Here is a 27063-nt window from a genome sequence, read left to right on the forward strand (position 1 = left end):
TCAGTGCTGGAGGACTGCATGAGCTCTGAGAACATGTCATCGCAAGTGTGGTTTTTTTCGCCTTCTAATCTGCGCTAGCCTTTGGGACGGAGATGATAGGGGGAGTGTAATAACATTTGCAGCTGCCGGAGGAAAAAAGGGAGAGTAGTATTTTAAAAGATACATTTTAGAGAACAAAGGGAAGACTATTTCACACTGAATCAAACGATTCACATCACATAGCACATGTGCTTTTGGTACAAGGTCGCATTTTGCCTCTTATATTGAGTGCCTGCCGGTTTGGTATGAGACATCACACATGCTCAGCTGGGCAACAGAATTCGGCTTGCAGGCAGCCATGGTAAGGCAAAGGATTTCAGCTTCTTCAATCTTCATAACGTGGGAATGGTTTCAAACAGCAACACCCTCCTTTCTCATACCACCACTGCGTGGCTAGTATCAGGGAAGATCGCTGTCAGCCAAACACAAACGGCTCAGCATGAACAGGCCTCCCCCCACTGCGTGGCTAACAGCGGGGATGATTTCTTTTCAGCCAAAGGCAAACAGCCCAGCAGGAATGGGCACCTCTGAATGTCCCCTTGGCGTGGTAAAGTGTCCTACCATGGAGGATGGAATAAGGCTGCCCTTCCCAGAAACCTTCTGCAAAGGCTTTTAGAGTACCTCCAGGAGAGCTTCATGGAGATGTCCCTGGAGGATTTCCGCTCCATCCCCAGACACGTTAACAGACTTTTCCGGTAGCTGTACTGGCTGCGAATGCATCCCAAGTCTTCAGGGAAAATTAATCATTAAACGTGCTTGCTTTTAAACCCTGTATTCTATTTACAAAGGTACACTCACCAGAGGTGCCTTCTCTGGCTTCATGGTCCGGGAGCCCGTGTTGGGAGGGTATTGGCTCCAGGGTGATGAACAGTTCCTGGCTGCGAGGGGGAAGGGATTCTCCGCTTGCCTGCTGTGCGCTATCCTCAGCCGCCGCCTCCTCTTCATCTTCCTCATCCATAAAATCCTCATCCCTGTTACGTGCGACTCCCCCCTTGCAGGTGTCCATGGACAGTGGTGGGGTAGTAGTAGAGGCCCCCCCTAGAATGGCATGCAGCTCATCATAGAAGCGGCATGTATGGGGCTCTGACCCGGAGCGACCGTCTGTCTCCTTTGTTTTTTGAAAGGCTTGCCTGAGCTCCTTAATTTTCATGCGGCACTGCTGTGTGTCCCTGTTGTAGTCTCTGTCCATCATGCCCTTGGAGATTTTGGCAAATATATTGGTATTTCATCCTTTGGAACGGAGTTCTTCCTGCACGGATTCTCCTCCCCATCCAACGATCAGATCCAGTACCTCCCGTTCGGTCCATGCTGGAGCTCTTTTGCAATTCTGGGACTCCATGGCCACCGGTGGTGATGAGCTCTGCATGGTCACCTCTGCTGATCAGCTGGCCATGATGGCCAAACGGGAAATGAAATTCAAAAGTTCCCGGGGCTTTTCCTGTCTATCTGGCCAGTACATCTGAGTTGAGAGTTCTGTCCAGAGGAGTCACAATGGAGCACTCTTGGATAGCTCCCGGAGGCCAATACCATTGAATTGCGTCCACACTACCTCAAATTCAACCCAGCAAGGTCGATTTCAGCGCTAAACCCCTTGCCGGGGAGGAGTACAGAAATGGATTTTCAGAGCCCTTTAAGTCGACAAAACAGGCTTGGTCTTGTGGACAGGTGCAGGATTAAATTGACCTAACGCTGCTAAATTCGACCTAAACTCGTAGTGTAGACCAGGGCTTACATATGACACTCCTGTTTAATACAGTCCAGAATATTCGCCTTTTACGCAGCTGCATCATGTTGTTGACTCAGATTCAATTTGGGATCCACTATAACCCCCATATCCTTTTCAGCAGTACCTCCATCTAGCCCAGGGGTTCTTACCACAAATTTTTTGGTGGCCTCAGAGTGTGGCCACCAACTCCTGCTGGTGGCCACTATGACAGTTTTTCCTAAAATACTTAATAAATTTAGGAAAAACAAATAAATATGCACATATATACGTCCAAATCATAGTAATTTATTTATGTAGGGTTTTTATTTGCAGACTCAATAATAATAATATAATTAATTAATGTACAGTTGTCTCTCTTCCTTACTGGACCTAAACAGAATAGAAACACAAATAAGGTGTTCTGTATGTTCTTATGTTTTGTTGTTGTTGTTTCTTTTGCTTTATTGGTTGTGGGGTTTTTTTTTAGACTTTCTAGCTAAGTCTGCTCCTGTGAAAAGTGATATTTGTATGTTTGTTAATATCACTTTTCACAGCAGCAGACTTGTTAGCTAGCTCTGAGACAGTGATGAGTGATATTTAAAAACATACACCTACCCCTTTTCACAGCAGACTTACTCAGCACTGGCAAGCTGGGGGGACAAATTAAGCCCTGGATGGGGAGGTGGGTAGGGAGACAGCTGGGGCCAGGGGTGATGGGGTGGATGGGTGAGGGGATGGGGGCAGCAGTGGGGGCAAGGAGTTGTGAGGCCAGGGAAATGGAGCCCGCCACTGTGCAGCCAAAACCCAGAGCCCCACGGTCGGAGCCCCAAGGCTGAAGCTGGAAGCCAAAGCCCCACTGCCCCCGGTAAGGTGGGGAACTCACCAGCTGTCTGTTCCTCTGGCGCTTGTGGCTCCAGAACGGGGCAGGGCCCAACCCTTCCTTGCAGCCCAAGGGGAGGAACCACTGATTTGCCCCACCCCCAGTCACTGCCCAGGAGGCTATGGCCTCAAGAAAAGCCCCTGGTGGCCGCATTTGGGAAATGCTGAGCTAGCCAGTTATTCCCTGTTTTGTAATTGTCTATATGATTTTTCCTTCCTAAGTGAAGTACTTTGTGCTTTTCTTTATTGAATTTCATCTTGTTGATTTCAGACTGATTCTCCAATTTGTCAAGTTTGTTTTGAATACTAATCCTCTCCTCCAAAGTGCTTGCAACTCCTCCCATCTTAGTGTCGTCTGCATATTTTATAACAATTCACTCCACTCCATTATCCAGCCATTAAGGAAAATATAGAATAGGACTGACACCCCCACAGGACCCCACTAGATACGCCCTGTGAGTTTGCTAACAAACCATTGATGACTACACTTTGAGTACAGACTTTCAACTGGTTGTATGCCCACCATATAGTAATTCCATCTAGGCCATTTTCCTATGAGAATGTCATGTGGGACTACATCAAAAGCCTTATTAAAATCAAGATATATCAAGTCTACTGCTTCCCGCCCATCCACTTGGCTCATAACCCTGCCAAGGAAGGGAATTAGGTTGGTTTGGCATGATTTGTTCTAGACAAATCTATGCTGGCTGTTCCTCATAACCATATTATCCTCCAGGTGCTTACAAATTGATTGTTTAATAATTTGTTCTAGTATCTTTCCAGGTACTGAAGTTTGACAGACTGATCTATAATTCCCTGGGTACTCCTTGTTCCCCCTTTTAAATATAGTGTGTTTGCCCTTCTCCAGTCTCCTGGGACTTCACCCATCCTCCATGAGTTCTCAAAAATAATTTATAAAGGTTCCAAGATTGCTTCAGCTTGTTCCTTAAGTACGCTAGGATGAATTTCATCAGGCCCTGGTGACTTGAATACATCTAACTTATCTAAATATTGTTTAAACTATTATTTCCCTATTTTGGTTTGCATTCCTTCCCCTTTGTTGTTTAATATTAATTTTGTTTTAGTATCTTGTCACCATTAACCTTTTTTAGTTAAGACTGAAGCAAAATAGAACACCTCAGCTTTCTTGATGTCATCAGCTCTCCTTCCCCACTAAGTAGAGAACCTGTACTTCCTTCCTATTTCTCTTGCTCTTAGCGTATTTAAAGAACTGCTGTTTATTGCCTTTTATGTCCCATGCTAGGTGTAACTCATTTTGAGTCTCAGCTTTTCTGATTTTGTTTCTACATGCTTGTGCTATTCTTTTGTACTCCTCCATAGTGATTTGTACGTGTTTCAAGTTTTTGTAGCATTTCTTTTTGATTTTCAGTTTATTAAAGAGCTCCTGATGGAGCCATACCTTCTTACTATTCTTCCTGCCGTTCCTTCGCATCAGGGTAGTTTGCAGTTGTGCCTTAATACTGTCTCCTTGAGAAACTGCCAGCTCTCCAGAACTTCTTTTTGCCTTAGATTTTCTTCATGTGGGACCTTACCTACCAGGTCCCTGCGTTTGTTGAAGTCTGCTTTTTTGAAGCCCTTTGTCTTTATTCTGCTGCTCTCATTCCTTCCATTCCTTAGTAAGGAGCTAGCCTTCCTGATTCTCTGCCTGGCCTGAGGCACAGGTTAGCGCATCATAAAAGTGGCTCTAGCATGTGGCATCCGGTGATGGTCCCCAAGGTATCATTCATCAGCAGGGGACTGCTGGCGCTCATTGTGCTTCCCTGCCTCTGAAACATCCCTTGCGCAAGGGGCTACAGGGAGTGTGGTGTAGGACCTGGAGGAATTCCAGCTAGAGGTCTGCAGCCAGTCTGTGCTGCCTGAGAGTGGGGCCTACAATCTGAGTTTTACTGAGGGAAACAAAAAAGGAATAGGAAACTGCAGCTTTACTCCATGGCTCCCAGGCTCAGCAAGGATCATCCATTGCTCTTGTCTTTTTAATTCTTAGAATCCTGTCATTTTCTAGACTGCCAGCCACGTGGATAATTTGGAGGTTATAGCCTCCATGAACTTAAATCTTTTGCTTTAAAAAAAACAAAACTGCCAGCTGTAATTACAGCAGAAGGTTGGTTTTATAACTGGAGAGCTATGCTAAGATGGATAGGCTTCTAATTATACACATTGAGACGAAAACTTTTGTGGTGCACAATAACTTTTTACCTTTGGACAGGGACTTGTGATCCTGGTTTCCTTTTAAACCAGCATAACCACTGATGCTAATTAACGTGAAACCAATTTAAAAAGCCTTTGGACAAAATTAAACTCTCAGGGTTCAATCCAGCTTCTACGGAGGTCTAGGGCAAATCTCCAGTTGGCCTCTGTGGGAGCAGTAGTAGATTCAGAGTTTTATGAAGATATAAACTTTAAAGTGCAAGATCCATAATTTGAGATTATCGTGGCCAAAAAGCATTAGCATCCTGGAAGTTCAGCCTGACTGTATGGTTACTACCAATTGCAGAACAAAGAGTGCTTGTGGGAGCATAAAGATACGACTGACACAGTTATAGGTAGTACTGACGCAGTGCTTAAATGCCATGGTGACAGTCATCTGATAGGTCCCATAGCTAAATGGATTAGATATCCTAGATAGGACTGATGAATACATGGAGGTGTGAGGATCAAAGCTCTTATCATGGGTAGGACTGAGAAATCCTGTAATGACCGCCAGAGATGGATGGGATGGTAGAGGTGTGGAAACATTTTAATTGTCTAGTATGTTTTTGCCAATAACCGAGCGAAGTGATGGTGAAATATTGCCAGGAGCCAGCAATTCAAGCCAAAGATCATTATAGCATTTAGTTCTCAGAGTGGCAACCCATGAATTAAACATTCTAATGGGCAAGCAAGGGCATCATTTCAGCAACCATATCAATGTAATCTCTTCAGTATTTGAGACATGGATTTTTAAAAGAAAAAGTTGGAATGAAAAATTACATCCAGCTTTCTGACCTCTTGATCTGATGCCAGTTTTAAGATGTAGTACAGTGGTTCTCAACCAGGGGTACATCAACTCATCTAGATATTTGCCTAGTTTTACAACAGACAACATGAAAAGTGTTAGCGAAGTGAGTACAAACTAAGATTTCATACAGACAATGACTTGTTTATACTGCTCTATATACTATATCCATATTTCTTAACCTGGGGGGATGGTTCATGATTTATTTTATAATTATATGATAAAAAGGAGAAAGTAAGCAATTTTTCAGTAATAGTGTGCTGTGAAACTTTTGTATTTTTATGTCTGATTTTATAAGCAAGTAGTTTTTAAGTGAGGTGAAACTTGGGGTACACAAGACCAATCTGCCCCCGAAAGGGGTACAGTAGTCTGGAGAAATTGAGAACCATTGATATAGTATACAGTAGAACCTCAGAGTTACGAACAGCTCAGGAATGGAGGTTGTTCGTAACTCTGAACAAAACATTGTTTGTTCTTTCAAAAGTTTACAACTGAACACTGACGTAATACAGCTTTGAAACTCTACTGTGCAGAAGAAAAATGCTGCTATTAACCATCTTAATTTAAATGAAACAAGCACAGAAACAGTTTCCTTACTTTGTCAAATCTTTTTTTTAAAACTTTCCCTTTATATTTTTAGTAGTTTACGTTTAACACAGTACTGTGGTGCATTTTTTTGCCCCCGTCTCTGCTGCTGCCTGATTGCATACTTCTGATTCCAAATGAGGTGTGTGGCTGACCGGTCAGTTCGTAACGCTGGTGTTCATAACTCTGAGGTTTTACTGTATAAGGCCCCGATCCTACCACTTGCTGAAATGACTTCAGTGGGGCTTGTGCTGCACAAGACCCTTGTGCTGAGGTGCATGAGGAGGACCCCAGAGTATAACTTTTTGAAAGGCTTTGCTTTATTTGAGGTTTGCATACTATTCTTGCTACTTAGGGACCCCAACACATTGACTCACTAAAATAAAATGAAAGCCTTCTAAGTAAGGTTGTCGATTAATCGCAGTTAACTCATGTGATTAACTCAAAAAAATTAATCGCAATTAATCACACGTTAAACAATAGAATACCAGTTGAAATGTATTAAATATTTTGGAGGTGTTTCTACATTTGAAAATATACTGATTTCAATTAAAACACACAATACAAAGTGTACAGTGCTCACTTTATATTATTATTTTTATTACAAATATTTGCATTGTAAAAAATAAAATAAATAGTATTTTTCAGTTCACCTCATACAAGTACTGAAGTGCAATCTCTTTTATCATGAAAGTGTAACTTACAAATGTAGATTTTTTTTGTTATATAACCGCACCCAAAAACAAAACAATGTAAAACTTTAGCGCCTACAAGTCCACTCAGTTCTTGTTCAGCCAATCGCTAAGACAAACGCATTTGTTTGCATTGATGGGAGATACTGCTGCCTGCGTCTTATTTACAGTGTCACCTGAAAGTGAGAACAAGCGTTTGCATGGCACTTTTGTAGCTGGCATTGCAAGGTATTTACGTGCCAGATATGTTAAACATTCGTATGCCCCTTCATGCTTTGGCCACCTTTCCAGGGGACATGCTTCCATGCTGATGCTCATTAAAAAAATAATGCATCAGTTAAATTTGTGACTGTACTCCTTGGGGGAGAATTGTATGTCTCCTGCTCTGTTTTACCCGCATTCTGCCATATATTTCTTGTTATGGTTGTCTCGGATGATGACCCAGCGCATGTTCATTTTAAGAACACTTTCACAGCGGATTTGACTAAATGCAAAGAAGGTACCAATGTGAGATTTCTAAAGATAGCTACAGCACTTGACCCAAGGTTTAAGAATCTGAAGTGCCATCCAAAATCTGAGAAGGACGGGGTGTGGAGAATGCTTTCAGAAGTGTTAAAAGAGCAAAACTCAGATGCGGAAACTACCAAACCCAAACCACCAAAAAAGAAAATCAACCTTCTGCTGGTGGCATCTGACTCAGATGATAAAAATGAACATGTGTCAGTCCATTCTGCTTTGAATCATTATCGAGCAGAACCCATCATCAGCATGGACCCATGTCCTCTGGAATGGTGGTTGAAGCATGAAGGGACATATGAATCTTTAGCGCATCTGGCATGTAAATATCTTGTGGCTCCAGCTACAACAGTGCCATGCAAAATGCCTGTTCTCACTTTCAGGTGACATTGTAAACAAGAAGTGGGCAGCATTATCTCCTGCAAATGTCAACAGACTTGTTTGTCTGAGCCATTGGCTGACGTAGGACTTGTAGGATCTAAGTTTTACATTGTTTTATTTTTGAATGCAGTTATTTTTTGTACATAATTCTACATTTGTAAGTTCAACTTTCATGATAGAGAGTGCACTACAGTACTTGTATGAAATGAATTGAAAAATACTATTTCTTTTGTTTTTTACAGTGCAAATATTTGTAACAAAAAAAATAGTGAGCACTGTATACTTTATATTCTATGTTGTAATTGAAATTAATATATTTGAAAATCTAGAAGACATCCAAAGATATGTAAATAAGTGATGTTTAATAGCACGATTAATCGTGATTAATTTTTTTAATCGCTTGACAGTCCTACTTCTGAGAAGTAAGAGTCAAATTTTTAAATATGGGCATATGTGTTCTGTCTATTAGACCTGTCATGTGCTTCTGGTATATCTATGGTTTCTGTTGGTGCCTGGAAAAAATGCACATGCATCTACTGCACAAAGTCTTACACTTGTATACTCAAAACAAGTAGCAGGGAGGATGGGTAGCCTTATGGTTTAAGGCACTGGCCTAGGACCAGAGATATTTCAATTCCTAGCTCCACCATAGATTTCCTGTGTGATGTTGGAGAAGTCAGTCTCTGTGTATCTGTTAAATGGGGATAATTCCCTACTTCAGAAGGATGTTGTGAGGATAAATCCTTTCATGTCTGCCTTGTATGCGCATGCAGTTCCCTGATTTGTGTGCACACTTGGGGGTTCTGTGCATGCAATTGCTGCATGGACGTGTTTATGGGCACCATTTATGTAGTCACTTGAAAAATTTCACATTAAATTTCTGCCAGATGGTTAGAGAAAAAGAAGGTTGGGGTGAGGCGAGAGAGGAGCTAAAAATTAAATAATCCCCTCTGTCCCTTCCCCCAGAGCAAAAACAATTTTAAAAAATTGACTTTATTTTCCTGTAAAGCGTTCATGGGAGTAGCACCTCTTGTGCATCTGTCCACTTCAAATTTTGACAACCAAATTATAAATACCTTCCAAAGGGACTTATCATGCTGCTAAAGGAGCTTATAAAGAAAACATTGACACAGAACATTAATTGTGACCACCCCACTGGGGATTGCTGTAATAAATCCTGACTGCAAGGGTCAGGGGGTTAAAAATACACACAGCATACGATGCCTGCAAAATACATGATGTCATTGTCAAAGAATGACTGTGGCAGCAACTCAACCTGTGTCCCTCTGTTGCAATGGGTATCACTAGCACACGGGTCAGGGCCTTCATCCAGAAACAGGCACAGCTCTACTGCCTTTTCTCTCTCTCCCTCAGCCTCTTCCCCTCCTCCTCCCCAAGCTGTCTTTATGGAGATACATTACAGATAGCAGGACAGTCCTTTGGACATCTTCACGTTTTGCTATGCTACTGTGTGTGCTAGCTTGTAACTTATTTTTTTAAGTTGAATGTTTCAATTCTTGTTTTTTAATTAGCTATGTAGGTCCAAACCCTGACACCTATACTCTGGCAAAACTGCTGTTGAAATCAGTGGGCAATTTTTCTGAGTTAGGACTGCTTGTTTTGGCCTCTTGTTAAATTGCTCATGAAGCTACTTGGCAATCACATTCTAAATAATCATTAGTAGCTGAAGTATTGTCTCATTACAGCTCTCTTCTGTTCCTCATCTCCCCGCTGACCAAACCCTCCATCAAAATCAGTGCCTGTGTAGGACAGATCTACACACAAACTAGCACCCAAATGACTGAATGGGTTGTAATCTACACCTTGTCTTATTTCAGTATAAGTCAGTGTATGGACACTCTTACTGTGGAATCAATGTTCTGTTTTGATTTTGCTTAACTCAGTAAAATATCAACTTCAGCACAACAGAAACTGGGTGTTTTTGTGCTGAAATAAGGGTGTCCACACACACAGACTTGCACCAGCATAGCACATGGTGTAGATTAAAGCCCATTTAGTTATTTGGGTGCCATCCTGCATGTAGACACAACCATTGATTATGCCATCCTTCTCTCTGGGGTCTTATTGGGCTGGTGAAAGATTGCAGGCCTGTGCTGCTGTTCTGCTTTTCGTTTCCCCAGGACAGAGATTCATGATTAACTGAGAATGCTTTAAAAATGATAGACCAGATAACTGCTCTTAGAACGCATAGTGCGTGTGATGGAGGTGGAGTGGTGCAGTGGCTTGGAAAGAGGCACGTCTTCCTATGCACAGTGCTGCCAAGGAGCTGGGGAGAGCACACCGAGCAGCAACTCTTGCTGCACCTGTGCGACTGATGTCACGTGTGCTCCCTCCAGTGCAGCCCTCTCAGAACTGAGTGGTGCCGGGTGGGGAGCCAAGACCAAATCCCCTCTGAAACAGCTTCTGCAGCTCCTCCTCCTGCAGCAGCTCCTCCACCACCTGCAGCATTATGGCCATTTCCTGCAAGCATAGGCTAGGGAGCAAGGGAGCTCCCTGCACCATCTCTTTCACCCCTAGTGCACCTCTGCAAGGCAGCCTGAACCTACCATGGCTATTCTTCTGTCTTCTGCAGCAGGTGTTTCTGCTGTGGGTATGTCTGTGACTGCTGTATGCAGGGAGAACGTTAACCCCCGGGAGAAGGTTTGGGTTATTAGTGGGGTGGTCCTCCGGTCAACAAAGACTGCTTGTTAAGGAATCATAGCAGTGGTTGGACGTGTCCTTGTTTCATAATGTCCCATGCTACATATACTGCTACGTTCACTGGCTTTGAAGTCTGCTGTAGTTCATGTTTGTATGCTCCATGCTAGTTGATTTGGAGAGTCAAATTGTCAAAGTGAGCTGCATCATTAAATTCTGCTTGTACCCAGAGTGCAAACCTGTGTTTGCTCACAGAAATGTGTGTTCTGTGCAAGCATGAACTCCCCCCACACCTCCAAAAAACAAAACAACCCCCCCACGTGATTTGACAGGCTTCTACCCAGTGGAATTTTGAAACATGATGTCCGGTTTCCTGTAGAGGCTGTCTGAAACTATTTGACCTTGCTGTGAACAGTCTTTTGGGGGCAAGGCTAAGAGCTAAACTGGAACATCATTCCCTCACGTAGTTATCAAGCTGTGCTTTCCCATCCAACCTGGCAATAAAAACCTATTGTAACCCAGTTGTCCTTAAGTGTGACAGAAAACCCCATTACATGGTGGTTCTTCTATCATAGCTAGTCCCTTCAGATGCACTTGTTACCTGTCCATGCTGCTGATAAAATTGGCTGTTGCATGAGCAAACAGTGGCTGACTTTTCAAGAAATGTGGCTGCAATATTCTTTTCCCTTCTTTGCCCTCCTCCAGATCAAGCACTAAAGACAAAGGGTGAAATCCTGGCCCAATTGAAGTCATTGGCAAAATTTCCATGGACCTCAATAGGGCCAGGATTTCAAGCATTTGATTTCCTAACTAGTGGTACATGGTGCTTTCTGGCCTGTCTGAAAGCGCCCTCTGGTGTACACACCATGAAACTGATTACACTTTAATTATGTTGCTTCATTCTGTTGTCTGCCTTTGTTAATTCTGTATGTTACAGTGAGTAGCATTATTATTTTGCGAGTGCCAGAAATGTGCTTCGTGCTGCACAGAACGTAGAGGAAAACATAAATCCTATGCCTAGCAACTTACGCTCTAAGCACAGCAACCTACAATAATCTGGCAATATTTGTTTTCTTAGACAGTACTTACCCTATGTAATGTATCAAATGGGATGTTGTACATTCTGCTCCTAGAATTATACTGCCTTTTCCTTGCTGAAGTTCCATGTATGTGTCTGAAATCAGACTCCGGCCATGTACTTTCTAATCAGGAATGCTGGCTGCAGGGCTCCTCCTTGGAAATTGCAGCAGGTTTTGTAACAGTTTACCTCCGACAGATACACAAGCAGATCAGCTGCCACTTTAGAGGATAGTGTCACAGCCTTAACGGGGAAAGTGGATTGTAAAGAGACACAAGAGGTACTCTAAAAATGAATGCAAAAAAAGCTCTTTTTTCCCCAGGGGGGAAAAAAAATCACACCATTGCTAGCACCAGCACAACTCCCAAGGCAGTAGCAATAATGGGCATGCTAGCATAGTCCAGTCACAGGCGTTTAGCCGTTGTGGTGCCTAACTCTGCTCAGAGCAGGTCCAGATGATTTGGTGTTTAAAATGCTGACAGCTGCAAGTGCCTTAGTCCACCTAAAGACATGCTCCCACTGGTGGAACAGCACTGGTGGGACATTTTAAAGAAATAAAGTCTAGTATAGATAAACCCCTGTTCACATACCCTTATTTACCTAACCACTCACCGGCGGTGGCTTCCAGAGTGAATCAGCAAACTATCCTTACTGCTTCCCTCTCTCACTTAGTTTCAGAGAGGAGTGTGGGAGATGGTATTTTGTGGCATTAAGCAGTATGTTGTGCTGAGGTCGTTTCTTAGGTAAGTTTTATTCGATAAAAGGACATTGAGACTTTAATAACCATCTAGCCACATGGAATGTGAAACTCTCATTGTTGAAATCACCCTTGTTGCAACACAGTGATTAGAATCCAAAGATCACAGGACTGTCATTAAAAAGAAAACCTGGTTAGTGATATTCTAGGCCTGGAAGAGTTTCTAGCATTCAGCTCAGTTGGATGATAATAGTCATCATAATCATAATTATTGTCATGACAATAGCACCTAAGAGCTCTAGTCAAGAACTAGTGCCCCATTTTTGCTAGGTGCTGCACAAACGGAAACCAAAAAGACAGATACTGCCCCAAATGCATCTCTTTTACCAGCTTTTGGTAGTGTATATTTTTTTTCCATCCATCTACTAACTTTTTTCTCCCTCCTCTTTTTTCTCCCTAGGTCGAAAACTGAGAGGAAAAGCCTTTTATTTTGTTAACGGAAAGGTGTTCTGTGAAGAAGACTTTCTGGTGAGTGCATTTGTGCCCTGTGCCTCTCCTGTTGCAACTTGCATGCTGTGACTCAGAGAAACTGTAATGCAAGCAGCTCACAGAATCCAAGAACTGACATTTCAGCAAAAGACTGGCAACAAGCAGCATTCACCGGAAAGGGATTGGGTTGTATGTTCAGATATGGTGGGGATGAGGGCATGATAAACTGAGAGAGAGAGAAACAAGCAAGGGAACAGATTTTCCCCTTCCTATCAACTTTCTCTGACTGGACAGTTTTGAGAGAGATGAGACACCCTGATGCACTGTGGACAGAGTAGGGCGAGCAGTGCTTAAAAATATTTATTAAAGACCTATCTGGTTTAGGTGCCCTGCATAACAGCACCCTGAAACAACATTAAGACTTCTGCGGCTCTTTCACACGCTGTGGAAGTGGCACACTTAGGGCCGGTTACAAAGTCCATTGATGTCAATGGGCTTTGGACCAGACACTTACTTTGGGTACTGGGCTGAACTGTGTGAACAGCATTGCTCTAGAAGCAGTCCCTCTGATCATTTATGGAGTGGTTGGTGGTCCCTATGTAGGTGCATCTGGGTGGCACAGAAATGCAGCAATAGCCTTAGAATACAGAAATGACCTTGGACTCCAGGCACAGAGACAGTCCTTGGAGTACAAGAAAAGTCACTGAAAAAACAGAATGTAAAGGAGAAAAAAAGACTATGAAAAATAAGTTAATGAAGCATTAGATTATGGGTGTTTAGCTAAGACTTTTGGGAGAGTGATTTGTTTTGTTTTGTATTATTTTTGTGTTGTTTTGTGAGTTAGTTTGTTGTTTGTTTGTTGGTGGTTAGTTAGCGAGTGAGTGAGTTCATTCTGCTTCCCCCTTTCTCCCCCGAAGTGCCCTCTTATTGATCAGCCCCAGCGATTGCTATTGGGGAGAAGAGGAGTCCCTCTTTAGTTTCCCTCTCTCTCGTGTAATTTAAAAACAATAGATGTTAATAATCCAGGCATTGTAAAACACACAGTCTAATTAGATATATTAAAAATACTTGGTGGGCTTGATGCTCATTTACACTAAAACCCTTTCTACTAATCATGCTGTGTAAAGCACATTTAAAGTGGATGTCTTTTACATTTGGTGGCAGTGGTGTAAAAGTGGCATTAATGTAATTGAGAATCAGGTCCATATGTTTAGTTCTTGGCAAAAATAATCCTCTGGGCCAAATTCTATTCCGAATTATACCAGCACTAAGCTGGGACAGTCCATTGACTTCAGTGATATTTATGCCACATTTATACCAGCATAAATAAAGGTAGAATTTGGCCCTCCAAGTTTACATTTATGAACCTAGTGAGATTGCGGGCCGGATTTTCAAATTAGGCCAGGTTCTATAGGTGTACACCTAATTTACACATATAAATACGAGATGTACATGCATAATACCTGATATTTGCACGTACATGGTCCAATAAGCACACATGCATTATCAGTAGATCCCTGATTTGCATGTGCACCTCTGGTATTTGCTCACATATGTTAAACTCAATTTAAACTTAAATTAGCACCCTAGAGTTAAGGAAATTTACAGACCCTCTTAACTTTGAAAATCTGACACTGTAACTTTGAGATATTCTAATGAGGCCTACCCAATATTTGTTTAGACAAAACAAAAGGAAGCTTTGCTTCATTAAGGAGTGCTGAGCAGAGTAAGACAGATCACTCCCCATCATACAAAGTGTGTGTGTTACCCAGCCTTGTAAAATGTTAAGCCAATTTTTTCTCCTTGCAGTATTCAGGTTTCCAGCAGTCAGCTGACAGGTGTTTCATTTGTGGTCATTTGATAATGGACATGGTAAGTGATGCTTGCCTCAGAAAGAAAACAGCATTTTAGAATGATGTCTCCAGGGCAAAAGAAATTCATATATAGGATCACCTCATTTGATCTATTAGTCTAGCTGGTGTGATGACTTGTGACAGTGAAAGAATCCTAATCCTCTGGCTTGTCATGGCCAGGAAGCAAAACTAGCATCCATTCATATTTGTTGCACAGACACGTTTTCAGTGTCTGTTTAAAATGAACTTTGGTTTGAAGAAGCAGGATGTTTAAAAACACACTGACTTTGACTTCTTATGAACTCCTGTGGCAGTTCAGTGATGATCCTGTCCACACCCATTGCATGAGAGCATGGCCCCCCGCAGCTCATTGAGCTTGGGGGCAGGTAGGGCATTGGTGGGCTGGGGGCTGGACCATAGTATCTGTTACTATGCTGGTCCTCTCTTCGCTACATTTGTCTCAGCCTGTTGCAGAAGAGTGAAAAGAGGTATTTTCTTTTGTTGGCTCTGTATTTCCTGTCCTTTAATTATGCAGTGTCCCCATATTCTTAAGGTTTTAGACAGAGTTTAAAGGAAAAATCAGTCATTTTTTTCCTTTGACTTTTGTAATTTTGAATCTCTAAATCTAGCCCCTGCCAACTCTTCTTTCCAGCTAAATAATTCTAGTCTTTGGAATTTCTTGCTAAATGTAGATCCCAGCTGCTCTTCTCTGGACCATTTCTATCTCTGCTAAATCATTCTTACAATTAAATTACTAAAACAGGACATAGTATGTCCTATGACACTCCACCATTGTCTGATGTAGTGTCATAAGTATATTATTTTCATAAGCACATAAGAATGGCTCTACTGGGTCAGACCAATGGTCCATCTAGCTCAGTATCGTGTCTTCTGACAGTGACTGGTGCCAGTTGCTTCAGAGGGAGTGAACAGAACAGGGCAATTTATCCAGTGATCCATCCTGTCATCCAGTCCCAGAGTCTGGCAGTCAGATATTTAGGGACACCAGAGCATAGGGTTGCGTCCCTGACCACTTGCCTAATAGCTGTTGATGGACCTATCCTCCATGAACTTATCTAATTCTTTTTTGAACTCAGTTATACTTTTGGTCTTCACAACATCCCCTGGCAATGAGTTCCACAGGGTGAATGTGTGTTGTGTGAAGAAGTACTTCCTTTTGTTTGTTTTAAACCTGCTGCCTATCAATTTCATTGGGTGACGTCTGGTTCTTGAATTACGTGAAGGGGTAAATAACACTTCCTTATTCACTGTCTGTAATTGTATAGACCGCTATTTTATCCCCTCTTGGTCATCTCTTTTCTAAGATGAACTTCCGCAGTCTCTTTAATCTCTTCTCATATGGAAGCGGTTCCATACCCCTGATCATTTTTGTTGTCCTTCTCTGTACTTTTTCCAATTCCAGAATAGCCTTTTTGAGATGGGGCGACCAGAACTGCACTCGGTATTCCAGGTGTGAATGCACGATGGATTTATATAGTGGCATTATATTTTCTATCCCTTTCATAATAGTGCCTAACATTTTATTAGCTTTTTTGACTGCTGCTGCACATTGAACAGATGTTTTCAGAGAAGTATCCACAATGACTCCAAGATCTTTCTTGAGTAATAACAGATAATTTAGACCTCATCATTTTGTATGTATAATTGGGATTATGTTTTCCAATGTGTATTACTTTGCATTTATCAACACTGAATTTCATCTGCCATTTTGTTGTCCAGTTACCCAGTTTTGTGAGGTCCCTTTGTAACTCTTCACAGCCTGCTTTGGACTTAACTATCTTGGGTAATTTTGTATCACCTGCAAACTTTGCCACCTTTGGGGTTTACCCCTATTTCCATGAATATGTTGAACAGCACTGGTCCCAGTACACATTTTGGGGGGGACTCTATTTACCTCTCTCCCCTAAAAAAAAAACTTGGCCATTTATTCCTAACCTTTGTTTCCTATCTTTTAACCAGTTACTGATCCATGAGAGGACCTTCCCTCTTATCACATGACTGCTTAGTGGGCTGAAGAGCCTTTGGTGAGGGACCTTGTCAAAAGCTTTCTAAAATTCCAAGTACACTATTTCCCTTGTCCACATGTTTGACACCCTCAAAGAATTCTAATAGACTGGTGAGGATTTCCCTTTACAAAAACCATGTTGACCCTCCCCAAAATAGAGTTCATCTCTGTGTTTGACAATTCTGTTCTTTATTATTGTTTCAACCAGTTTGCCTGGTACTGAAGTTAGGCTTACCGTCCTGTAATTGCCAGGATTGCCTCTGGAGCCCTTTTTTTTTTTTTAAATTTGCATTACATTACCTATTCTCCAGTCATCTGGTACAAAGTCCGATTTAAGCAATAGGTTACATACCACAGTTGGTAGTTCTGCAGTTTCACATTTGAGTTCCTTCAGAACTCTTGAGTGAATATCATCTGGTCCTGGTGACTTATTACTGTTTAATTTATTAATTTGTTCAAAATCTCTTCTATTTGTGCATCAGTGTGGGGCTGTACTTCAGATTTTGTCCCCCAGAAAGGATAGCTCTGATGTGGGTTTCTTCCCGACATCCTCTCCAGTGAAGACCAATGTGAAGAATTCATTTAGCATCTCCACAATGGCCTTGTCTTCCTTGAGTGCTCGTTTAGTACCTCGATCGTCCAGTGGCCCCACTGATGGTTTGGCAGGCTTTCTGCTTCTGATGAACTTTAAAAAAAAAAAAAAAAAAAAATTGCTGTTAGTTTTTGGGTTTTTTGCTAGTTGCTCTTCAAATTCTTTTTTGGCCTGCCTCATTATACTTTTACACTTGATTTGCCAGAGTTTATGTTCCTTTCTATTTTCCGCAGCAGGCTATGACTTCCAATTTTTAAAAGTTTTTTTTCACCGCTGTAAACACCTCTTTTACTCTGTTTAGCCATGGTGGCATTTTTTTATCCTCTTACTGGTTTTATTTTTTTTAATTTGGGTTATACATTTAATTTGAGCCTTTCTTACGGTGTTTTTAAAAAGTTTCCATGCCGCATGCAGGCATTTCACTCTTGTGACTATTTCTTTTAATTTCTGTTTAACTAGCTTCTTCGTTTTTCTGTAGTTCCCCTTTTTGAAGTTAAATGCTACTGTGATGGGTTTCTTCAGTATTCCCCCCCACAAAGATATTAAATGTAATTACATTATGGTCGTCACTATTACTCAATGATTCAGCTATATTCACATCGTGGATCAGATCCTGTGTACCACTTAAGACGAAATCAAGAATTGCCTCGCCCCTTGTGGGTTCCAGGACTACCTGCTCCAAGAAACAGTCATTAATAGTGATTAGAAATTTTATTTCTGCAGCCCATCCTGGGGTGATATATACTCTGTGAATATGAGAATAATTGAAATCCCCCATTATTATTGGGTTTTCTGTTTTTGTAGCCTCTCTAATGTCCCTTAGCATTTCACAGTCACCATCACCATTCTGGCCAGGTGGTTGGTAGTATGCTCCTACTGCTATACTCTCATCTTTTAATTCCTGTTCGTGAGCTCTCTTCTGTCTCTGGTTTATTGCAGATCCTGCAGGCTCTAGGGAAATCATACCATCCAGGCTGCTTCCGTTGTGTGATCTGTAATGAATGTCTGGATGGAGTGCCATTCACGGTAGACACTGAGAACAAAATCTACTGTGTCAGAGATTACCACAAGTAAGAACAAAGGAAACAGCTAAGTAAACCTAGTCGAAAACCCACTCATTTAACCTTCAAAATAGTGTAGGTGTATGGTCTAGTGGAATAAGCATGGGACTGGGTGTTAGGAACTCCTGACCTCTTCCCTTCATTCTGCCACTGACTTCCTCTGTGACCTTGGGTAAGTCACTTAACACCGTCTGCAAAATTGATGTCATATTCACCGATCTGTCAGGGGGAATGTATGGTTCAATTAGTTAATGTTTGTAAAGTGCTTTAAAGGAGTAAAAACTAAATCAGCCCTGAAGTAAACTGGTAAATCCCTTTGAAGCCAGTGGGAGCTACACTTAATTATACCAGGGGCTGACTCTGGCTTGTAAGAACTAAATATTATTAGGATGTCAGTACGGAATATATGTATGTGTGTGCGTGTGTCTGGTGGTGGTGGTTGTTTTCGTGAGGGGATGGGGGTTAGTATCCAGCTTTTTATACAGTCAGTTAATTAAACAAATGATGTATCATAAAAAAAACCTACTTGCAAATCACCAGAAATATACTATCTAGGGAGATTAAAGGGCTACTGTCATACGTAATATTAGACCTACCAGTTGACATACACTTTGAGCCATTCACTTACTCCATTCTGCTGCCTGATTCCTCTTACGGTCAAGGAGGGTATTGAAATATACAATACTCCTGCTCTCAGGTGCCCCATAGAATTGTCTTATGTTGCACTTGTGCTAAGGTTTTAATTTCTTGTAGATGTAACTATTACTATAGAGTAATTACTATAAAGTAGTATAAATATATTATAAACTATTACTATAAAGTAATGCAGACTCCCTTGCACTTGAAATGATTTGAACCCACCCAAAACACTATTCAAGCTTGATCCTGCCCCAGCTGTAATGAAATCGGGCCCCAGGTCTTTTAATATGTCTGTGCAAGGATTATTCCTGTGTCTAATTTTCCCTGTCCCCACTTCCACCTCTCTGAGTAGCTACTTTTGTGGCTGTCTGTTTTCAGACAGATAATGCAATGCTATCCTATTCCTACTTCCTAGCCCTTCTTTAAGTGGGGTTCACTGCTCTTTCAAGGACTCCTTCAACCTGAAATCTACCCCTGAATGGCTGAATAATCTGCAGTAAATAGTACTTGTAGATGAAAAAGTAAATCCTAGAGCCAGACCATGACATTTTTAAACATCCGGATCGCCTTTCAACAAAAAAGCAATTTCCTACCTTTCACGGTAAAAGAGCTGGCACTCTACTATTATAGTGTACATGAGCCGTTCAAAAAGGCTTGTATGACCTAGTGATAGAAACTGCTTGGTGGTTCTTCAAGTGCTTGTTCACGTCAATTCCAATCAGGTGTGCGCATGCCGCGTGCATGGACATCGGAAAGTTTTTCTCTGAGCAGCACCCATCGGGTCAGCTGTGGAGCCCCCTGGAGTGGCGCCTTCATGGTGCTGGGTATATGACCCTGCCGACCCGACCCCCCTTGAGTTCTTTCTTACCATCTGTTATGGCCGTTGGAACAGTGCTCACTTGCTCAGCAAGTGCTCCCTTAGCGTTCTCCTGTTAGTCGTTCGAGTTTCAAGTTAGTGTTATAGTTAATTTAGCACATAGTTGTATTGTTAATTTACATAGTTAATTTAGTACATAGGTTGGGAGTAGGGCCTCTTCCCAATCCCTGACCCCACCCTTGTGCTCTGGGGCATGCTGCGAGCCCAAGGCTTTAAACCCTGCAGTGTTTACAATAGGCCTATGCCCATCAGTGACCCCCACGACTGTTGCCTAAAGTGTCTGGGGGAGGCGCACCAAATGGAGAGGTGCAAAATCTGCAGGGCTTTTCGGCCAAGAAGGAGCATGATTTTTGCCTAAAACAACTTTTAATGGAATCCGCTCTCTGCCCACAGCCGGCTGCGAACTGCCAAGATTGGCACCGAGCGTGTCCGTACGGAGTGCTCTGGCATCCATACGCGACACAGCGCCAAGGAAGGACTCTAGCGCAAAAGACCCTTGGCACCAGCGCTCCCCGGCACCGTAGCCAGGAATAGCAGCCCAGCACTGCTCGACTTCCGTGATGCTGCACAAGCAACACAAGAAGGCCAAAAGGGGATGCTCGCTGACCCCGAAAACCGCAGGACCATCGGGATGCCTGGGCACACCCCAGAAAGGACCCGGTGCTAAGTCGGCACGAGTCGGTGCCGTTGACTTTGGTGCCCCAGAAGGACTGTTGAGTCCAGCACGTAGCGACTTTCTGGCAGGGCAGTGTGAAGTGGAGGTGTTAGAGCCACCCTCCACCCCGGACGCTTTTGAAGCCACCAGGGACCTGATCGAGATGACGGCTGCACAGCTCCCAGTTCTCAGGGACAAGCCTCAGGTGCCAATAAGACCAGCCCTCAGTGAGGTCATCCCGGCACCGGTGCTCCACCTCATCATGGCACCAGTCTTTGATTCATAGGCCCTCGGCGCCGCTGTGGTCATCGCAACCAGGCTCCACTTCCTCAGAGTCTGATGCCTGCTCGTACTACTTGAGACACAGTCGACATAGGTCTGCGAGGCAACCGCCTTGACAGCCGTCGGCGTAGTGGCCCTTTTGGGCCCCCTAGACTTACCCCCAGACCCAGGACACCTTTTCAAGGGGTTCAAGATCGGTAGCCTCAGAACACCGGCCACCCCACTCTCCTAGGGACGGGCCTACGCCTCGGGGATCTGAGGCCACTCTGTCCCAACTGCCCCTTCAGGCTCGGGTCGCGGCTGAGGCACCTCCAACACAGGACCAGCCGCAGAGTCAGGCTACAGCCACCCCAGCTGTAGCTGCCGCAGGGGCATGCATTGACCAAGAGGTCAGGGAGCTGGAGGGGCAGTAGGACCCAGTACCTTCTCTGGCCAGCTTGTCTTCTTCCCCTGATGAAGCTGTGGCAGGGGGGGTCAGCTTTGGGCTCTCCTCCAATTGACCACAGGGCACATCAGGACCTCCTTAGGCGGATTGCCTGCAATGTGGGGTTGCAAGCGGAGGAGGTGGTCGAGGCCAAGGACCACCATGGTGGATATTCTCACTCCCGAAGGTCCATCACGGGTAGCTCTGCCTTTGATCAAGACTGTTCAAAACAACATAAAGACCCTGTGACAGACCCCGGCCTCGATTCCGCCGACTGCCAGGGACTGGGACTCCTCCTCAATGTGAATAAGTCAACCTTGTCACCGACCCAAAGAATAGAATTAATCGGGGTGGTGCTGGACTTGGTACAGGCAAGGGCGTTCCTGCCAGAGACCTGATTCCAAGCCATAACAGACATTATTCGAAACCTCAGTTGATACCCGACCGCTACAACAAGGGGATGCCCGAGTCTCCTCAGCCACATGGCAGCCTGCACTTACGTAGTCTGGCATCCCAGGCTGAGGCTCAGACCATTCCAAGCGTGGCTCACTTCGGCCTATCACCTGGGGCGCGACAGCCGGGACTCAGTGGTGACGGTGCCGCAGCAAGTACTCAAGTCCCTCCATTGGTGGCTCGACCCTCAGATGGTGTGCGCAGGAGTCCCCTTCAACAGCCCACAGCTCTCCTTGTCCCTGGTAATGGACATGTCAGCACTGGGTTGGAGGGCACATCTCGGAGATCTCCGAACACAGGGCCCATGGTCAGAGAACAAACTCTTACTCCAGATCAGTATCAGGGAGCTCAGAGCGGTGCAACTAGCATGCCAAACTTTCCAGTCCCTACTGCAAGGCCAATTTGTGGCAGTGATGATGGATAACACCACAGCCATGTTTTACATCAATAAGCAGGGTGGAGCCTGGTCCTCTCCCCTATGTTGGAAAGCCCTCCAGCTATGGGAGTTCTGCATAGCCCACTCCATTCACCTGGAGGCATCCTATCTCCCAGGCGTGCAGAACAAACTAGCAGACCACCTCAACAGGTCCTTCCGTAACCATAAGTGGTCCATCCATTCAGATGTCCAATCCATCCAAAGGTGGGGATTTCCCCAAATCGATGTTTGCCACCCAGAGCAACAGAAAGTGCCCAATGTTCTTCTCCTTCCAGAAACACAGCTCGGGTTCAATCTCGGACACATTCCTGCTACCTTGGAGAGACCACCTCATGTATGTCTCCCACCGGTCCCACTCATGCACAAGGTGCTGCTCAAGATCCGCAGAAACAAGGCAAAAGTAATCCTGCTTGCCCCCACATGGCCCCGTCAACATTGGTACACCACGCTTCTGGAGCTGTCAGTGGACACCACGATCATACTACCACTCTACCCCGATCTGAACACACAAGACCACAGTTGCCTTCGCCACCCTGGACTTCCAGTCCCTCCATCTTGCAGCCTGGAATCTTCGTCGCTAAACCTGATGGAGCTCCTGTGGTCGGGACCGGTGAGGGAGGTCCTACTAGGCAGCAGGAAACCATCCACCAGAGCCACTTATCTAGCTAAGTGGAAGAGGTTTATTTGCTGGTGTGCCCAGCATCACACACCTCCACTCCAGGTGCCTGTACCATTCATCCTGGAGTTTCTCCTACACCTGAAACAACAAGGCCTGGCAGCATCATCCAGTAAGGTACACCTCGCTGCTGTCTCGGCCTTCCATGGGGGAGCGTCTGGACATTCCATATTCGCCAGCCCCATGGTAGGGTGTTTCCTCAAGGGCCTGGACAGGTTATATCCGCACACGTTATGAGCTGGCCAAGGTCCCACCCCCTGCTATTATGGCACATTCTACAAGGGAACAAGCTTCGTCAGCTGCTTTCCTGGCCCAGGTCCCGATACAGGAGATCTGCAGAGCAGCAAGTTTGTCATTGGTGCATACATTTACCACTCACTATGCTATCACCCAGCTCCCCAAAGATGATGCGGCATTCATCAGAGTGGTGCTCCAATCAGCAATTCCTTGACTCCAACCCCACCTCTGGGGTAGAGCTTGGGAGTCACCTGATTAGAATTGCCGTGAACAAGCACTCGAAGAAGAAAAAACGGTTACTCACCTTCTCGTAAATGTTGTTCTTCAAGATGTGTTCAAGTCCATTCCAATACCCGCCCTCCTTCCCCTCTGTCGGAGTAGCTGGCAAGAAGAAACTGAAGGGGGGTCGTGTCGGCAGGATCATATAGTCAGCGCCATGAAGGCGCCGCTCCAGGGGGCTCCACAGCCAACCCGACAGGAGCTGCTAAGGGAAAAACTTTCCGACGTCCGTGCACGTGACGTACGCACACCTGATTGGAATGGACGTGAACAACACGAAGAACAACAGTTGCGAGAAGGTGAGTGACTGTTTTATCTGAGGGTCTGCAGCTACCAGCTTGGTATGGCTCCTTCTGAGAATAACTAGCCATGCTCACCACTCCTAAAAGTTTTCAATTTTAAAAGACGTGTCTAAACACAGGTGCCCTTCCATTCTAGAGGAAGTAGTTTCTCAAAAGTGTTTATTCCAAAATGGCAGCTCCTCAGATCAGAGCAGTTTCTATCAGTCACACCAGGATATAACTGGCATAAATGACACATTTGAATGGATCATGTACAATATTCACTGATAGAGTCTATGGTCCGGATGCTCCATGCTCTGGATGTATAAAAAACTTGTAGACTGGCCCTGGGATTTACGACTTCCTCCATAAGTAGTGTTTACTGCAGATTGTGCAGCCATTTGAGCCAATATTAGGGCTATATGGTGGTATCCAGTTTGTTTACAAAATGAACTAACAAACACTTGGAATGAAAAGCTCTTCACAACACTATCCTTGCAGATAAAGTGAAAAACCACATGCTGTAGATTACTTCTTAGTCAGAACCTACAAGCCTCTTTCATACAGATGGTATGGGTGTAACTGTAATTTCTCATTGCTCTTTTAGAGTGTTAGCTCCAAAATGTGCAGCATGTGGACATCCCATTCTGCCGACTGAGGTAAGAACCTTTTTTGCTATTGCTTACAATTCTTACTCCACTGCTTTCCTGGGGACCCCTAGGATCAAGCCATTTTTTCCTTTATGCTTAACTCTGTGTCAGGCTGAATGTTTTCCTGGCTCACAGGAGCTGTACGTTTCCACCAGAGTGCTGCTTTCATAGCAGTCTCAGCCTCCGTTGGCCCAAGGTTAAGGTGCAGTGTTTGAGACTCAGTGGTTCCTCTGCTTGATCGTTCAGTTTGCTACAACGGTGTTAATCTGCTCTTTTCACCTTCTGTGAGATTTCGTTGCTGTTACTGGTAGGTCAGGCTAACTTGTCCCTTAGTCAATACCAAGTTGCTGATTTGAAGAGTGTTCCATGTATGAGGGAGTGCCCTCCACTAGAATCGAGTTCTTATTCATCATAATCTTTTTAATTTGTGTCTTTTGGTAGAACCAGTTAAAAATGCTGACACTTTCTCAGAAATGTGAAATATTGAAGGATTACACATACTCCTTGCTGTATCCATTTGGGATTGACTTGGCCAGCAGAAATCTTTTAGTCTCTGATGTTCAGTTTTCCAGGGATGCCTACAGTAGATTGATGACGAAGCTTTGCTGAAAGCAGATCTGCAGATGGCAGGCTTTATTTGAGGTTTTCTGCCAGTGGCCCACATGCATTTGTTCAATATCCACATTGCTACAGGAAGAAATTCACAGAACCCATGTGTCACATCCTCCTTTACCCCCTCTCCCCCCATCTGTTTAATATAATTTTTTGCTTTAATACTTACAGGGGTCTGATGAGACAATTCGAGTTGTGTCCATGGACAAGGATTACCACGTGGAATGTTATCACTGTGAGGTGCGTCGACAGCTTTCTAGGGGCAAAGTGAAAAAAATACTATTTTAAAAAGAAACAAAATACGCAGGTATCTTGGGAACTCAGCAGATCAGCAACTGACCCTCAGGTTAAGTTCCTACAGCAGTTATTAACTGCTGGGAAATGTCCAACATAATATGTCTAGGGACAAAGGTTTCCAAGGATATGTCCAAACTCTGATGTAATTTATTACCTGGAAATTCATGGTTGGGAGATTAATTTTCTTTTTGCTATTGACTTCACAGGTTTGGCACAGCTCCCCTAATGGGAGCATTCATTTAGACAGAGCTCCAGTAGGATCAGGCATGTTCTCCACATTGTCTTGACTTCTGAGCAAGTTTAGGTGACACAGTAATCATCTAAACACCTGTATTTCCATTGCTATTGCTAGTGATGAGGAACTGAGATGGTAGTGCCCTGATTCATGTGACCAGTTTTACATTGGTGTAATTCCATTGACTTCAATGGAGTAAAACAGTGGTGAATCCAGCCTGGATATTTTAAGAAAAATGCTAGTGTATTTAAGATGTACAGGGACATAACTCTCCCATAAGATCTAAGTAATAAAAAAGAACTACTAAACCAGACTAACCTTACTGTGCTGGAGGGTGAATCTTATGGATGTTTATGATGGATGTTTTCCTACCCATGACAAATCTAGGTACTAGGGGCTTATTTTGAAAGAGCTGTCAACAGTTTAAGAGCTCATGTCCTTATCAGGGAATTGATCTCCTTTAAGTACTGGCATCAGGTACTAGTTGGTTCTGGCATCAAAAAGCAAATATACATTTTAATAGCCACTCTGGTCTTTTTGTAGGATTGTGGGATGGAACTCAATGATGAAGATGGACATCGCTGTTATCCGCTAGATGAACATTTGCTTTGTCACTCCTGTCACCTGAAGCATATAGAGAAAGGCACAACTCCAGCAGCTATGTACCAGCATCACTACTAGTCAGTACTGCTAATTCCCAGAAGCCTGTCAGAGGACTTGTTGTAGTACACATTTTCCCCAGTTGATTTCCAGTATGCATTTTCCCCAATCAGTGATTTACAGTAAGAGGATACAGAGACATTAGGTAGATTTTTTTTTTTCCCAAGGTTTGTATGTATGTGAGCTCCACTCTCTTATCACAAATATGTTTGTTTGAACATGTAATGTTTTCCCGGCTGGTCGATTTATTTCCCTGTGCCTTTTTCTGATCTCAAGAGCTCTTTGCTTTCACCTGGGAAGATTTTTCAGTAGAAGCACAACCATCTTATCACATCAGTGAGTTCATATCATGCCATGCACAATTAATAAGCCACAGACCTCTCTACCTACCTGCTGAGAACATTTCTTCAGTCTGTGAAGTGGTTTCTGACGAGCACGTTTCATCAAATCCCCTAAGGAGATCAGCTTATTAATACTGATTCTTAGAATCTTTTTAATTCTTTAGAAAAGGGGCTCTGTGCACAAAAGCACATTCAGACCTTTCAGTTTGTTCCCAGAATTTCAATGCCAGCCTGGCTGTGAAATGGTTGAGACGCAGCCTAGCGATCGGAGCACAAACCAACCAGGCATCTCACTTGGCTGCTGAATGTCCACATACCAACGATTAATTTTTTACAGCTGGAGCATGATATACAAAGCCATCTTGGCCAGCATGGTCACCTGTGCTGCTGCTTGTGCATGAGCATGGTACACTAGGATCACTTTGTATAAAGTCTGAGCAACAAATTACATTCGAAAAGTTCTGGATGCTGAAAATCTGTACGTGAGGGCAGTCTGTCTCCCATTGTCTCTTGCAAAGGTCACTTTAGAAAAGAGCTCTGGGCCTTTCATTTTGCCCATGGAGCTCAGACATCAACATGGCTGTGGAAAAAGGTGCGAGCCAGGAGGCCTCAATACTGACTTTGACAGTGTTTATCCAGCTCAGACCTGTTTCATAATGGTGCCTATTTAGAGTTCTGGGAACAGATTCAAGAGCATGATGTGAAGGCTTTATGTTTGCACAGATTTAGAGCCTAACTTTGCAACTCTCACTTGTGAGTAAG

The 27063-nt window shown here is 43.7% G+C and overlaps 1 protein-coding gene across 1 annotated transcript in view; it reads left to right on the forward strand.

The window, feature by feature from the left end:
• LIMD1 (LIM domain containing 1) overlaps positions 1 to 26404 on the forward strand; it is a 57227-nt gene extending 30823 nt beyond the window's left edge. Inside the window, exons 3-8 of the mRNA XM_077809285.1 lie at positions 12707 to 12774; positions 14545 to 14607; positions 18146 to 18276; positions 24114 to 24165; positions 24940 to 25008; positions 25844 to 26404. Of these exons, the coding sequence (XP_077665411.1) occupies positions 12707 to 12774; positions 14545 to 14607; positions 18146 to 18276; positions 24114 to 24165; positions 24940 to 25008; positions 25844 to 25981 (521 nt within the window). The 3' untranslated portion in view covers positions 25982 to 26404. The remainder of the gene's footprint in view (positions 1 to 12706; positions 12775 to 14544; positions 14608 to 18145; positions 18277 to 24113; positions 24166 to 24939; positions 25009 to 25843) is intronic.
• The last annotated feature ends 659 nt before the right edge of the window (positions 26405 to 27063 follow it).

The sequence above is a fragment of the Eretmochelys imbricata genome, chromosome 2 (assembly GCF_965152235.1).
Source record: "Eretmochelys imbricata isolate rEreImb1 chromosome 2, rEreImb1.hap1, whole genome shotgun sequence".
NCBI lineage: Eukaryota > Metazoa > Chordata > Testudines > Cheloniidae > Eretmochelys > Eretmochelys imbricata.